This window comes from Podarcis liolepis (genome assembly GCF_965112155.1).
Source record: "Podarcis liolepis genome assembly, chromosome: 17".
NCBI lineage: Eukaryota > Metazoa > Chordata > Lepidosauria > Squamata > Lacertidae > Podarcis > Podarcis liolepis.
Genome location: NC_139571.1, coordinates 10,041,996 through 10,057,526, shown reverse-complemented (window position 1 = coordinate 10,057,526; position 15,531 = coordinate 10,041,996). Strand labels below are relative to the sequence as shown.

General features: G+C 45.7%; 1 protein-coding gene and 1 long non-coding RNA gene across 6 annotated transcripts in view; both read right to left on the bottom strand.

Annotated features, from left to right (window-relative positions):
• Positions 1-4,236: 4,236 nt before the first annotated feature.
• Positions 4,237-7,515, bottom strand: LOC310697050. The gene is made up of 2 exons (XR_014520906.1): positions 7,284-7,515; positions 4,237-6,533 (listed from the first exon to the last, which is right to left on the bottom strand). It is a non-coding gene; the product is annotated as an uncharacterized lncRNA (long non-coding RNA).
• A 1,959-nt stretch (positions 7,516-9,474) lies between these two features.
• Positions 9,475-15,531, bottom strand: part of RGL3 (ral guanine nucleotide dissociation stimulator like 3) — a 46,416-nt gene continuing 40,359 nt past the window's right edge. For 3 of the 5 annotated variants that reach the window (XM_083482969.1, XM_083482967.1, XM_083482970.1), the window contains 3 exons: positions 12,836-12,985; positions 11,297-11,411; positions 9,475-10,675 (listed from right to left, as the gene is read on the bottom strand). In XM_083482969.1, the coding sequence (XP_083339095.1) occupies positions 10,101-10,675; positions 11,297-11,411; positions 12,836-12,985 (840 nt within the window). In that variant the 3' untranslated portion in view covers positions 9,475-10,100. The remainder of the gene's footprint in view (positions 10,676-11,296; positions 11,412-12,835; positions 12,986-15,531) is intronic. The other 2 variants (XM_083482968.1, XM_083482971.1) reach the window with 1 other exon arrangement.

Here is a 15,531-nt window from a genome sequence, read left to right as displayed (position 1 = left end):
ATTTCAACATACCAATTATTATACATTCCGCCGAAATTCACATCTTATACAATCTTTTTGGACTTCCATCAGCACCTCTGATGATCCACCATTTTTATCATTTCTTCTGCATTTCTTAAATTCCTATTGCCTTTAATTATCTTAACTCACAATCCACCTCTTTAACCATTTTTGCAATAATTCAAATAATTTACCTCACAAAACTTCTTGCAAACCTACAAACGTAATCTGGTCATCACAATTACTTTTCAAATAGTCCATAAATTTACACCAGTCTTCTGTGAATCTCTGGTCCCGCAGGTTTCGAATTCTTCCGGTTAGTTTATCCAATTCTGCATAGTCCCATCAATTTCATCCTCCATTCTTCTTTTGTTGGTAATTCTTCTTGCTTCCATTTTTGTGCCAATAATATTCTTGCTGCCGTCATTGCATATAAAAACAACTTACAATCCTTTCTGTTTATATCATCTCCTACAATGCCAAGTAAAAATGCTTCTGGTTTCTTAATAAATGTATATTTCAACATTTTTTTCATCTCATTATATATCATCTCCCAGAAGTTTTTCTCCTTTTTACATTCCCACCACATATGATAAAATGTTCCCTCTTTTTCTTTGCATTTCCAACATTTATTGCTAACTTTATACGAGGGGAACTGAAATTGAAGGCCCATGCGTTCTATGCTCCTTCTGGCATTTCGCCTGTCCTCAGTGCTCAGGCTAAGCCCTGGAATATTTGACGTGGTGGTAACATGCATCAGTGCCTCTGATCATGTGCAAAGGGCACCCTTGGCCAAGGCACAGTCTGACCCCACTCCTTTGGTAATCCTCATAGAACTCTAGCCCAATGGTTGCCATTAATTCAATTTTGAATTGATTTTAGAATGAATTGATTTTAGAACGCTGTGTTACTTTCATTGTTGTTAGCCGCTCTGAGCCCGGCTTCGGCTGGGGAGGACGGGATATAAATAAAATTATAATTTTATTATTATTATTATTCAGTGTACATTGCAGGCCTGCCGGATGAGAAGGGTGACTTCCAGGTAGGCAGCCTCTCTGGGACATTAATTGCACGGAGAATTGGATGAAAAGAAGTCAGGGCCAGCTGAAGACATTTTGTTGCCTGCGGTGGAGGGCAAGATGGCCCCTTTGGTCTATGTATAGGGCAGCTGAATCCTTCAGTGCCCTCCACTGCCCCTGAGGGCAGCAGGAAAGTGCACCCACCTCTTCCAACACACTGTGCCAGTCCCCCAACATCTGCCAACTGAGACCCCTGCCTTGCCCTGTCTAAGGGTAGGGCCGGCCCTGGAAGAGGGAGGGAGAAAAAAGCTGTTTTCCAATGAATTGTGGGCAGGGTGCCCAGGTTGAGAGAAGAAAAATGACAAGGCTGGTGCATTTGCTTTGCTTTGGGTAGCGCAGTTGGTAGGCCTGTGTTCGGATGGCTTTACGACAGCCATTTCTTAATCTCCTTCCTTAAGGTGTGGACATGAGAAGTATGGAGGAATGGCTGCCATACAGCCATCCATTTTTTTCTGTTAATAGCAGCTCATTTGACCATATCATTGGGCTGGAAGGAGTCCATGGGTTTTTCTTTTTCTTTTCTTTTTCTAATTTTTTTTTATTGGCATAAAAAACAAAATTATACAGACAGCAAAACGAAGAAGCCTAAATTAACATTGCCTTCTACCGATAAGAAATAATAATATCTATTACAATAATGAAAATACTAAAAGTACATTTACTTCCCCTTTTAAACTTCTGTTCTGGTTACAATATATTACTATTCTATAGGAATCTATTATATCCTGTGCTGTCCCATATATTATTTTATTTCCCAAATTCAACCTAACCCTCCCCTCCTCCCCACTGCTTCCCTTCAACTGTGTGAGATCTTCACATCATAATATTTTTTTCTAGTTGCTTTGATAAAATAGAGTAACATGAAAACTGTTAAATTATAATTACTTCTTTTGTCCTTGCATGTTTAAGCGTGTAAGTATGTCCTTGGGTTTTTCTTTAAATACAAAGTTCCATAAAATGATGGTCTTATTTCTGAAAAAAAATGACTTATAAATGAAGGGTCTCTTGGGGTACAGCTAAAACTATGGATTTTGCCTCCATTTTTTACATATAGGATAGCCCAATCATAGGGGGTGGCAATTGTTCATAATACTGTATTTTGTGCACTTTTTTGTTGGCTGGTTTTGTTGTAACATGGATGTTATATGTGTAGTCACTTGCGAGCGTCTTGTGATTTTTTTAAAAGCCATTCTCATTGGTTTCCAAAGAAAAACACAGGGAAGTGGGTCATTAGAATGAATTGATTTTAGAATGTATTTCAATTAATTGATTGTGATTTTATGTAAACTGTGTTATTTTACTGTTGTTAGCCGCTCTGAGCCCGGCTTCGGCTGGGGAGGGCGGGATTTAAATAAAATTATTATTATTATTATTACTCTTACTATTCTTATTAGAGAAGTGAAAGCTTAGCAACCAGAGGTGAAGGAGCTCTCCTGCAATCATAGAATCACAGATCTAGAAGGGACCACAATGTTCATCTTGTCCATTCTCCTGCAATGCAGGAATCTTTTAACCAAAAATGCCAGGGATGGGGGGACAGGGAGCAGAGAGAGGGTTCCTGGCTGCTCCCACAGCTACTCTTCCTGTTATTTCGGAAAAGCCTGGGGTATCCTGGGGTACAGGATCAGGTTTAAGGTGCTGGTTTTAACCTTTAAAGCCCTATACGGTCTAGGACCTTCGTACCTATGGGACCGCCTCTCCTGGTATGTTCCACAGAGGAACTTACGGTCTTCAAACAAAAACATCCTGAAGGTCCCGGGCCACAGAGAGGTTAGGCTAGCCTCAACCAGAGCCATGGCTTTTTCGGCTGTGGCCCCGATCTGGTGGAACACTCTGCCACAAGAGACTAGGGCCCTGCGGGACTTGACATCTTTCCGCAGGGCCTGCAAGACAGAGCTGTTCCACCAGGCCTTTGGTCAGGGCACAGCCTGACTCCCTCCTTTGGCAATCTTCACAGAACTTTAGCTTAATGGTTGCCATCAATTTGATTTGAATTAATTTTATAATGAAATTATTTTAGAATGTTGTGCTATTTTATTGTTGTTAGCCGCCCTGAGCCCGGCTTCGGCTGGGGAGGGCAGGATATAAATAAAATTTATTATTATTATTATTGCAACCCCAGGTTTGTGCAACTGCATTCTACAAACGCATGGCGACATTTTCAGGGAGTAGAAAACAGGGAATGGCAAAGCACAGGGCTTGTCTCACGTTTCCAGAGACTTTCCAAAGACCACTCCCTGTGCCTGTGCATGAGCGAAACCCCAGAGCAGGTCTCTAGAGCAAGTGGCCTCTGTGCCCGTGCTAGATTTGGGAGGTGTGGGCCTGGGGGAGAAAAGTAGGCACAAACAAAAAGTGTTTGGCAGTGATAAGGCTCTAGCAGCTCTGTGCTCTCCTGCACAGCGGTTGTTTATCCCAGCCACTCTGTACTTTTTGAAAACATCCTCACGAAGTTATTCAAGCCATAGCTTCTTATCTGATTCCCCTCTTCATTGGGCTGTTATATAGCTGCTGCTGTTGCTGCTGTTGCTGCTTCTACCCCCAAAAAGAACCTTTTCCCCTGACCCAATTTAGTTTTTTAAAAGCCAGAACAACAACAAATTCCATTTTCTCCAAAGTATATGTGATATATTATAGGCCTAATGAGATCAGAGCTCTGCTAAATTGGGTCAAATCTGTTTCTAGTCTATTCTCTGGTCTACCCAATGCCTCCATCCACTTTCTCAACATCATGAGTAATTTTATATTTTATAAACTTCTATCGCGGCCCCGAGTCCTCACCCCCGAATCAAAAGCCCTTGAACAATTTAGACTTCCGCAGTGGTCTGATCGCTTGATCATTTTGCTCGCGCTCTTCTGCTCCCTTTTCTGTACCTACAGCACCTTTCTTGAGAAGAGGTGGCCAAAAAACTGCACACAAAATATTCTAAATGCAGCAACACCATACAAAAGCATGGCAGTACTGGCTGATTCTTCCACCTCCACTTCCCTCAACAACCCCACCCCCCAAATTTTTATTTCATCCTAATTCTTAACCACCACAAACTGAATTGAAGTTTTCATTTATGTGTTGACTTGATTAGTATTGCACTCCTAAATTGTTGGTCATACATAAACCCCATGTATATGCAAAGCTAGAAAATAAATAAACGCAACAACGTAAGTTGCCCCACCGGGCATCACCTTGTTTATTTCGCAAATTGATTTGCTGTTTTGTTGCCTAGTCATCCATTCTGACAAAAGCTCTTTGCCGTCTCGAGTTTTCGCCATCTGGTAAACGCAAGATTTGGGCTAAGTCAGTGCCCCTCACTTGGCTGATGTAGTTATGTTCTTAGTATACAGTCTGATTTTACATTCAGTTATACTTAAATGAAATATTTAATATTGTATTGTATTCTGGTGCTGTTCCTCCTTCTGGGAATGTGTGAACAATGAAAACAGAGTTATGAATAATTTAATTAATCAATTAATCAAAATTTGACTATTTTGGTATCATTGCAAATTTGGCTCCCAACTGCTTACAAGAATATTTAAGAATAATATCAATGGTTATAATAACTCACAACTCACTTTCCTCCATTGTGAAAACTGTCTATTTATTAATTCTTGTCCCCTTGCTTCCTATCCTTTAACATATCTCACTGCCTACCTACAGTTACCTAATGATTGGCTGGAAATTTATAGTTAATTATATTAAACCAGAGCTAGGGATTTCAGGACCAGGGATTGATTATATGCTGATTAACTCAAAACTGTAACAGGGAAACCTGGACGTATGGCAGTCATAGTTGAATAGCCCATTGATATTGCTAAGGCTGAACAAAGCACTTACTGTATTGGCCCGAATATAAGCCGCACTTTTTTTTCCAAATTCCGGCTGTGAAAAGTTAAAGTGCGGCTTAAATTTGTGACCTTACAAAAATTGGCTTTTGTGATATCGCTGGTGAAACAGACATACGTTTTATTGCTGATTTGCGAGCTTGAGGCTGTTCATTTGCCATTTACGGCTGTGAGTGCCTTCGGAATTGTAGCAACTGAATAGCGATTTGTGATTTGCGTGATTATACAGTAACCTTTGTGGGCTTGCAAGATCAAAGGCTTAAATTAGCTCGGAGTTACAATTCTACCAACCGCAGCAATTTTCAACCCAACTTTAAGGGAGCGGCTTATATTTGGGTATTGTCTTTTTCTCTCTCTCCCCCCCCCCCCAAATTTTAAAGGTGCGGCTTATTTGCAGGTGCGGCTTATATTCAGGCCAATACGGCAAGTCCTTCCTTGACTGCTTTGCAAATCCCAGTGTCAGGGCTGGGCCAGAGGCGGAATAGTGGAGACTGCCTCCCCATCCTGACCCTTCCAGGGAAGAGGAAGAAGAAGACAGTATAGATTTACAGCAGTGGTTTGCAGGAGGTCACAACTCAGAGGGAGGTGAGGGGAAAGTTGGGAAATAATGGGAGAGGAGGAGCAGGCAGAGCCAGAACAGCAGCTGACTGACACATTGTCATTGGAAGGATTCTAGACCCTCCATCTCCCAGAACCCGGCAAGCCTTAAAAGTAGGAGAGCAAAGAGCTCAAAGGCAGAGGGCAGCTAGCAGCTCCCGTAGAAGTGATGCATGAGGACGTGGGAGAGACGGTGGGTGGAGATTAAAGAGGCTGGGTTCTATAGCCTCTCTCTGTAAAGGCTGAAATAAAAAAAGATGGTAAGAAACTCTTCCTCATCTTTATGATTTCCTGTGCAACCAGCTGGTAGCTGCTGACAGCACCCTGACACCCAGTCTAAAATCACTTGCCACCAAAGTTTAACACTACAATTTGGAAGTCAGTCCCGTGGAGTAGGAGACGAAATATGTTCCATTGGGTTGAATGGCGCTTTTGTAAGGACTGATAGCTTTGATAATACAGTGGTACCTCTGGTTAAGAACTTAATTCGTTCCGGAGGTCCGTTCTTAACTTGAAACTGTTCTTAACCTGAGGTACCACTTTAGCTAATGGGGCCTCCCACTGCTGCTGTGCCACCACGCGATTTCTGCTCTCATCCTGAAGTTCTTAACCCGAGGTACAACTTCCAGGTTAGCAGAGTCTGTAACCTGAAGCGTCTGCAACCTGAAGCGTTTGTAACCCGAGGTACCACTGTAAATTTGATTGATGGCTGCTATTAAAGAAAGCGAGAGCAGCCATTCTAGGTCTGGTTCCCTAACCTAAAAGAGCACAGTTCTCGGTCAGGTTTTGCTTTCGCACCACCTCCTTTTGTGTAACTCTTCTAGTTCCTGGTTCCTCCAGCCGGGGAGGACAGGGTACAAATAAATTAATAATAATAATAATAATAATAATAATAATAATAATACTTCTCTCTGCCAGGGCAAAGTGCACAGCTTCTGCAACGCAGACAGAGTTGGCAAAATCCTGAAAGTTTGCATTTCACCATTATTTTATTGAAGGGTGAGTCTCACGCAAAGACACCTGTCATGGTATTGCCGGAGAACGCAGGGGAGGAGGAGGAGAGACAAGCAGAGGAAGGGGGGCAGGAAGTGCCAGCGCAGGAAAGGAGGGGAAGTCAGGAGGAGGGAAGACTCTCAGATGCTGGAGCAGAGCCTCAACCCCGCACAGGGAGCTCTGGCGCTGATAGCGATGCAGTGCCGGTTCCATCTGCTCAGGAAAGGAGAGGGTTAAAGCGCAGGGGGCAGAGACATCAGTTGAGAATGCCTCGCCTCTTCTGCTGGAAAAAGGGCAGATGTAAGCCACTTCGGGAATCTGACTCACAGGATTCGGACGCATGATTATGTGTGCTGCTTGTACAGTGGTGCCCCGCAAGACGAATGCCTCGCAAGACGGAAAACTCGCTAGACGAAAGAGTTTTCCGTTTTGGAGGTGCTTCGCAAAACGAATCTTCTATGGGCTTGCTTCGCAAAACGACAATGTCTTGCGAGTTCCTGCTGTTTTTCTTCCCCTCCCCCCCCTTTTCTAAGCCGCTAAGCCGCTTATCAGCTGATCCGATCAGCAGATAAGCCACTAAAAGCCGCTAATAGCGCTAATCTGCCAATGGGCTTGCTTCGCAAGACGAAAAAACCGCTAGACGAAGAGAATCACAGAACGGATTCTTTTCGTCTTGCGAGGCACCACTGTACATATGTAAAATAAAGGATGTATATATGTACCTCTGACTGAGCAGAAGCATTTCTTGCGGAGAGTATTCCCAAGCCATCACATCACCTATTAGTGTGGTGTAGTGGTTAAGAGCGGTGGACTCGTTATCTGGTGAACCGGGTTCGCGTCTCTGCTCCTCCACATGCAGATGCTGGGTGACCTTGGGCTGGTCACACTTCTCTGAAGTCTCTCAGCCCTACTCACCTCACAGAGTGTTTGTTGTGGGGCAAGAAGGGAAAGGAGAATGTTAGCCGCTTTGAGACTCCTTAGGGTAGTGATAAAGCGGGATATCAAATCCAAATTCCTCCTCCTCCTCCTCCTCCTCCTCCTCCTCTTCTTCTATTACAGGTCTGGAAGTCCAACACATACTTCCAGCTACAAGCTCACTGTTAGACAGTACAGTGGTGCCCCGCAAGACAAATGCCTCGCAAGACGGAAAACCCGCTAGACGAAAGGGTTTTCCGTTTTGAAGGTGCTTCGCAAAACGAATTTCCTATGGGCTTGCTTCGCAAGATGAAAATGTCTTGCGAGTTCCTGCGGGGTTTTTGTCCTCCCCCCCTTTTTCCCAAGCCGCTAAGCCGCTTATCAGCTTATTCTAAGCCGCTAAGCCGCTTAACAGCTGATCCGCTAAGCTGCTTATCAGCTGATCCGCTAAGCCGCTTAACAGCTGATTCGCTAAGCCGCTTAACAGCTGATCCGCTAAGCCGCTTATCAGCTGATCCGCTAAGCCGCTTAACAGCTGATCCGCTAAGCCGCTTATCAGCTGATCCGCTAAGCCGCTAATGGGCTTGCTTCGCAAGACGAAAAAACCACAAGACGAAGAGACTCGCGGAACGGATTCTTTTCGCCTTGCGAGGCACCACTGTAGCTACCACTAGGCCTCCCTGCCACCCACCCACTGCTCTCGACTACAGTGTTTAATTCTGGAGGGAGAATAAGGGAGTGAGGTGTTGCATTCCTCTGCAAAATATGGCTTGTCTCACTCAGGGCAGGCCCAAGACATTTTGGCACCTGAGGCAAACCACAGAATGTTTTCCCCTCCCTGCCAGGGAAGAAGGGGGAGGGAAAATTTACATCAGGAATAAGTGGGTTGTTTTTTTTAGATTTACACTGGAACAAAGAGGTGAGTGAAGATCTACATCAGGAACAAGAGGGAGAATCAAATCAACCTTGCTTGGTGGTTGAACTGGGAATCAAAGGCCTTGGGGGTAGGGACAGCGGCCTGCTCCGAATTGCACCAGGTGGGTGCAGAGCCCAGGAGACCCTAGTGGGCTTCCCCTGGCATTTCCTCCCTAGTGATGGGAGGAGACCAGCAGCCCCTCCTATTCGCTGAGAGGCTGTTATGGAGGTGGCCTGGCAGGTAGGTAGACTGCTGAGATGGCAAATGGTCCAGCCTCCAAGGAGCAAGCTGCAGCAGTAGACAATGCCTTCCTCGGAGGCCAGCTCTGCTACCCAAAGCAGTTGCCTCACAGGCCCTTGGTCTCACTCCCTTGAAAAACCAGGACCCTGGTGTTCACTGAAAGAAAACTACATGAAAATGATGTATCGGTGGTATTTGATGCCTGTCAAGTTAGCAAAAATGTATAGAACAAGCTCAAATATTTGCTGGAAATGTAAAGAAAAAGAAGGTTCCCTTTATTGTATGTGGTGGACACCTAAAGTAACAAAATTTTCTGGGAGATGATATATAATGAAATGGAAATTTTTTTAAAAAAATAACTTCTGCTAGAAAACTGGGAGACGATATATAATGAAATGAAAAAAAAATGTTTAAAATAACTTTTGCTAAAAAACCAGAAGTTTTTTCATTAGGAATTATAGGTACTGAGGCACCAAAGGACTAGAAAAGATACAGTTACAGATAGGTAGCCGTGTTGGTCTGCCATAGTCAAAAAAAAAAAAAATTCTTCCAGTAGCACCTTAAAGACCAACTGAGTTAGTTCTAGGTATGAGCTTTCGTGTGCATGCACACTTCTTCAGATACACTGCAGTGTATCTGAAGAAGTGTATCTGAAGAAGTGTGCATGCACACGAAAGCTCATACCTAGAACTAACTCAGTTGGTCTTTAAGGTGCTACTGGAAGAAATTTTTTTAGAAAAGATACTTTATGTATGCAACAACGCCACAAGGATGCTACTAGCCCAGAGATGGAAGGAAGAGATAACCCCGACGAGAGAAGAATGGCAAACCAAGTTGATGGACTATGTCAAAATGGTGAAATTAACTGGGAAGCTCAGCAATCAAGAAGACAAGAACTTTAAGGAAGAATGGGAAAAGTTCATAATTTATTTACGAGACCACTGTAAGCAAGTTAAAACATTAGCAGGATTTTAACCACACTTGTAAAGTAATGGAAAGTATGGATAATTTAGAAGGGATGAAAAATTTGGATAAGTACTTATTTGCGGTTGTAAATATGATTACTAGGACCCATGGAAGGGACGGGGAGAAGTCAGGAGATTCACAGTAATCTCGATATTTGGATTCGGAATTGTTTTCTGTTACATGTTTATAATTTTAAAAAATCAAATAAAAAATTATATTAAAAAAAATAAAGTCACTGGTGGCAAATGTCATAAATCAAAAAGAAAAAAAGAAAAGAAACAAAACACCAGGACATTGGCACCTGTGGCACTTCTGATCTCCGCTGGCAAGGCTCTGCATACCTGGCTTTCATCAGTTGTGTTTTGTACTGAATGGCCTGTAAGCCCATCTCTCTTGGCTCTAGGATTCTAGGATTACTGAGGGGAGGCTGGGGAGGGCACAGCTACGGAACCTCACAGTGGCCAACCCATTAACATCATCGCTCCCTTGTGGGGCACTCAGTTTTCCTGGCCATTTGTGTGTGGTCTCATGGAGGTGAGGATCTCTATTCGGAGAGATTAGCTGTGGCCCTGGGTGCCCAGTTCTAGGTCAGGACTGCTCAGAGCTTCTAGAGTTTGGGAAGCTGAGAGGCGAGGGACGTCACAATGACCGAGGGACCCTGACCAAAGGGATGCCCTTGAGGAATAGCAAAGGGGCGACTGGCATGAAGAAGAAGGAGTCTTTGGCCTCTGTGAGGAGGAGGGCAGAACAACATGGGATGGAGCTGGACCGAAGGATGAGTGGCGAGAAAGAGGCAGGCGGGAAGGAGGAGAGCTTGGGGGGTCACTTGGAGGCTGCCTGGAGGAAGGAGATGGAAATGGGGGTGCCAGGAGACATGAAGCTAGCCAGAGCTGTGGGGATGGTGAGCTATGTGGGGACAGGCTAGGAGGGCCTAGGTGTGGAGAACTGCAAGACGATGAAGCTCCGGTGCCACGGTCCTTGTGTGTGGGGGTGCCGTGGAGTGTGGTTTTGCTACCAGGCTGTATGGTCCCAATGGAGTTGAGGGCGCCTTCCTTGGGGCAGAGGAGGAAGTCGTGGGGGCCAGCGGGGTTCATAGCGTAGAAGGCATTGGCGCCGTCGGGGATCAGTAGCTCTTGAAGGATAAAGAGAGAGAGAGAGAGAGAACATGAGTGATGCCAACAATGTTTTCCCTTCCATCCGGGTCCTGTCACCCGGAAACTACAACTAATCCAGAATGTGGCAGCTAGACTGGTGACTGGGAGCGGCCGCCAAGACCATATAACGCCGGTCTTGAAAGACCTACATTGGCTCCCAGTACGTTTCCGAGCACCATTCAAAGTGTTAGTGCTGACCTTTAAAGCCCTAAACGGCCTCGGTTCAGTATATCTGAAGGAGCCTCTCCACCCCCATCGTTCTGCCCGGACACTGAGGTCCAGCACCGAGGGCCTTCTGGCGGTTCTCTCACTGCGAGAAGCCAAGTTACAGGGAACCAGGCAGAGGGCCTTCTCGGTAGTGGCACCCGCCCTGTGGAATGCCCTCCCACCAGATGTCAAAGAGAACAACAACTACCAGACTTTTAGAAGACATCTGGAGGCAGCCCTCTTTAGGGAAGCTTTTAATGTTTGATGTATTACAGTATTTTAATATTTTTTGGAAGCCGCCCAGAGTGGCTGGGAAAGCCCAGACAGATGGGCGGGGTATAAATAATAAATTATTATTATTATATTCTTATTATTATTATCCCTCTCCTCACCTTGGCCATCTCCCAACAGCTGCAGGAGCCGGTAGTTGTGCAGCGAGTGCCCTTCCAAGTTGTGCTTCTGCAGTGCACGCTGAACTACAGCCGTGGTCTTATCCTGGCTGGTGATCTGTGGGGGAAAGTCATCCGCTAATGAGCCACAGAAGAGGGCACAGGGGTGGCCCAGCAATGTGGCAACACAACACAGAAGGTGTCCAGAGGGGCAGGGGAGAATATTAACAAAAGTAGTGAAAACGCCTTCAACCACAGAGCCTAGGGCTTGCCGATCAGAAGGTCGGCGGTTCGAATCCCCATGACGGGGTGAGCTCCCGTTGCTCGGTCCCAGCTCCTGCCAACCTAGCAGTTCAAAAGCATGTCAAAGTGCAAGTAGATAAATAGGTACCACTCCAGCGGGAAGGTAAACGGCGTTTCCGTGCGCTGCTCTGGTTCGCCAGAAGTGCCTTAGTCATGCTGGCCACATGACCCGGTAGCTGTACGCTGGCTCCCTTGGCCAATAAAGCGAGATGAGTGCCGCAACCCCAGAGTCGTCCATGACTGGACCTAATGGTCAGGGGTCCCTTTACCTTTACCTTACCTAATGCTAGCCGAATCAAAAAAGTGTTGGACTAAACCAGGGGTGGGGGGTACGTGTGGCTTTCTTGGCGTTTGTTGGGCTCCAACTTGCATGAGGTGGGATGAAGCCGTTTGTCATGGGCCAGGAGTTGGCTTCGCCTGCTGAGCAGCAGCCTGAAGGAGCAGAAGGCAAAGTCGTGATTCGCAGCTTGGAAGTTTAGACAGCCAATCACGTTGGGAGTGGGAGTGGCTCAGGCTTTCAGGAATGTATATAAGCAGTTGCTTTGCCCCTGTTTCCCAGTTACGTAGATCAATAAAGGTTCTTGCTGTTATCACTGCGTCTTGCCTCATGGGAACCCACCTACACTTCATTCTTGACCTTAGGACTAGACTGAACTTCTCGGTAGTGGCACCTGCCCTGTGGAACGCTCTCCCACCAGATGTCAAAGAGAAAAACAACTACCATACTTTTAGAAGACATCTGAAGGCAGCCCTGTTTAGGGAAGCTTTTAATGTTTGACAGACTATTGGATTTTAATATTTTGTTGGAAGCCACCCAGAGTGGCTGGGAAAATCCAGCCAGATGGGTGGGGTATAAATAAATAAATAAATAAATAAATAAATAAATAATAATAATTAACCTTGGGCTCTGCCTCCAGGCAAGTACTCCCACACCGAGACTCAACTGGTTGGCTGGCTTCTCCCTCCACTGAGCTCCGTCATGGCTGGCAGCACAGGACTATGACACTGTTTGCCTCAGGTGGTGGATCTGACCCTTGCCCTGCCCCCCCCCATTGTGTCGCTACCTGCTCCTTTGGGACTTTGCCCATGCTGCTGAAGCAGCACTGTTGCCCTCACTGTGCAGGGCCTCTATGCGCTCCTCCCCTGCCCGGAAATCTTCACCCCCACACGCAGACATGATGCACACCATCCAGTCATGTCCAGATGTTCCTGGCAGCTTGCATCCCTTTGTCCACTCACCACAATGCTGCGATACAGGTTGCCGTTGCCATGTACATCATCCATGCTGACGCGGATGATGCGCGACTCTGTCCCTCGTTGCTTGGAGATGGGAGACGGCGGGGGCTGCTCCAGCGGAAGGCAGGGCCTTAGCTGAGGTACAGACAGATTCTGGTCAGGAGAAGACAACCAAAAAGGGGACCAGGAGATGAATCCGTGAGTTGTGACTCCCTCCCTCCCTTTCCGTCCCACATTTCCATTACCTCTCTGGCCACCAACACCATCAAAACATCTCGCTCAGAAGTTTCCGCCACTTCACTTGCTGATATGCGCATCGGTGCTAAATGAAAGCTCCGTGGGTTACCAGATGTCATTGGATGACAGCTCTCATCAACCCCGACCTCTAGCTCTGGAGCTAGGGATGATGGGAGTTGTAGTTCAACAACTTTTGGTGACGCAAGGTGAAAGCATGACTGGTCTTCAGGGCCGGCCTATCCAACATCGTTTTATGCGGACACTGAGGTCCAGCTCCGAGGGCCTTCTGGCGGTTCCCTCCCTGCGAGAAGTGAGGTTACAGGGAACCAGGCAGAGGGCCTTCTCGGTAGTGGTGCCCTCCCTGTGGAACGCTCTCCCATCAGATGTCCAAGAGAACAACTACTACCAGACTTTTAGAAGACATCTGAAGGCAGCCCTGTTTAGGGAAGCTTTTAATGTTTGATGTATTTTAATATTATTATTTTTTGGCAGCTGCCCAGAGTGGCTGCGGAAGCCCAGCCAGATGGGCGGGGTATAAATAATAAATTATTATTATTATTATAACAATATCAAAATAAGCTCCAATAAACAAGAGGGGAAGACTCAAGAATAGAAAGAGACCTCAGAACACTCCAAGCAGCCTTTGGAAGGCACAGCCCATAGAATGATTCCTGCTACTCCTATCTTCAATGGACAGAAACTATTGGAACAAAAGACATTCGGTGGAAACTAAAGACGCTATACCTGTGGCTGAGGATAATTGTTTGAACCCTTCCAATGGATTTGGGTGGGTCGGGAAGGGAGGGGAAGGGTGAACGGGAAATTTAAAAATTGGAAGGCGATAATATAATGTATGTAAAAATCCTGAAATAAAAATAAAATAAAATAAATATTCCTGCTACTCCCCAGAGGAGGAGGAGACGAGTGGGGGTGATAGGGGACCCTACTGAGGGGAGCAGAGGCAGTAGTGTGTGGAGGAAACAGGATGTCATGGGAGGTGTGTTGTCTGTCTATCTATCTATCTATCTATCTATCTATCTATCTATCTATCTATTAATTAAAATGGTATATTGCCCTTCATCCTAAGATCCATAGGGCGGTTCACAGCATAAAAATACAAAATGAACACACAAAACATACCAAAATCCTCCCCCTCCCCCGCTGACACATTGAAAAGGTATTTATTTACAAAATACATATATCTAGAGATCTGCTCTTCCCAGCTGTCAGAGATGAGAATCTCTCTATGTCTGTTTAGAGTCTAAACACCCCAGGAAGTGAAGTACTGTACTAATCAGTGGCTCCATCAAGGGCATCTGATGCAAAGCTTGAATACCTACCAAGTGCCCCTGGACATCCCATCTTTTGCACAAGAGCACAGAGGCCATTTTGGGTGCTGCGCTCTCACTCCCCCCCAACCCCCCCCCCCACAACACTTTATCCAAGCGAGAGTGAGGCATGGGTGATGTGACTTGACTGGGAGCACATCCCAGAAGATGCAAATCCTAGTTTTGGCTCTCAAAAGTTGGATGGCATGAACTTGCACCAGGATGCATCCCAACATTTTATATTGCTAAAGTGGGGTGGGGGTGGGAGAGTGGGACAGAGACTTCCCTAAATCTTGTCTTTATTGGTCAATCATACCATTTTTTTCCAGCCATTTTTCACCAGTAAAAAATGACTGGTGAATTATTACAGTCATACCTCATGTTGTGTCCGCTTCAGGTTGCGTGTTTTCGTCTTACATCCCACGGCAACCCGGAAGTACTGGAATGGGTTACTTCCGGGTTTCACTGCTCACGCCTGCGTAGAAGCGCCAAATCGTGCCACTTGTCTGCGCAGACACAGTGCTTCGAGTTGTGGGCTTTCCACATTACAGACGGGCCTCCGGAACGGATCCCATCCGTAACACGAGGTACCACTGTACACCGTTCTTGTATTATAACGATAGCTTTTAATATCTATTCCTTTCACATGTGTTGCTTTGATAGGCTCATTTTTGGCTAGAAATGAAATCAGCCTACCACACCATTATTATTATTATTATTATTATTATTATTATTATTATTATTATTATTAATACCCCACACTGGGCGGCTTCCAACAAAATATTAAAATACAATGGGTTAAACATTAAAAGCTTCCCTAAACAGGGCTGCCTTCAGATGTCATCTAAAAGTCTGGTAGTTGTTTTTCTCTTTGACATCTGGTGGGAGGGCGTTCCACAGGGCGGGTGCCACTACCGAGAAGGCCCTCTGCCTGGTTCCCTGTAACTTGGCTTCTCGCAGTGAGGGAACCACCAGAAGGCCCTCAGTACTGGACTTCAGTGTCCAGGCTGAACGATGGGGGTGGATACGCTCCTTCAGCGATGCCGTCTCTTTGGCAACTGCATTACGAATCCCCAAGAGAATTTGCCTTCTTCTGCTTGCCCCTTGCTCTGCTCCATATTTCACCACCATCAC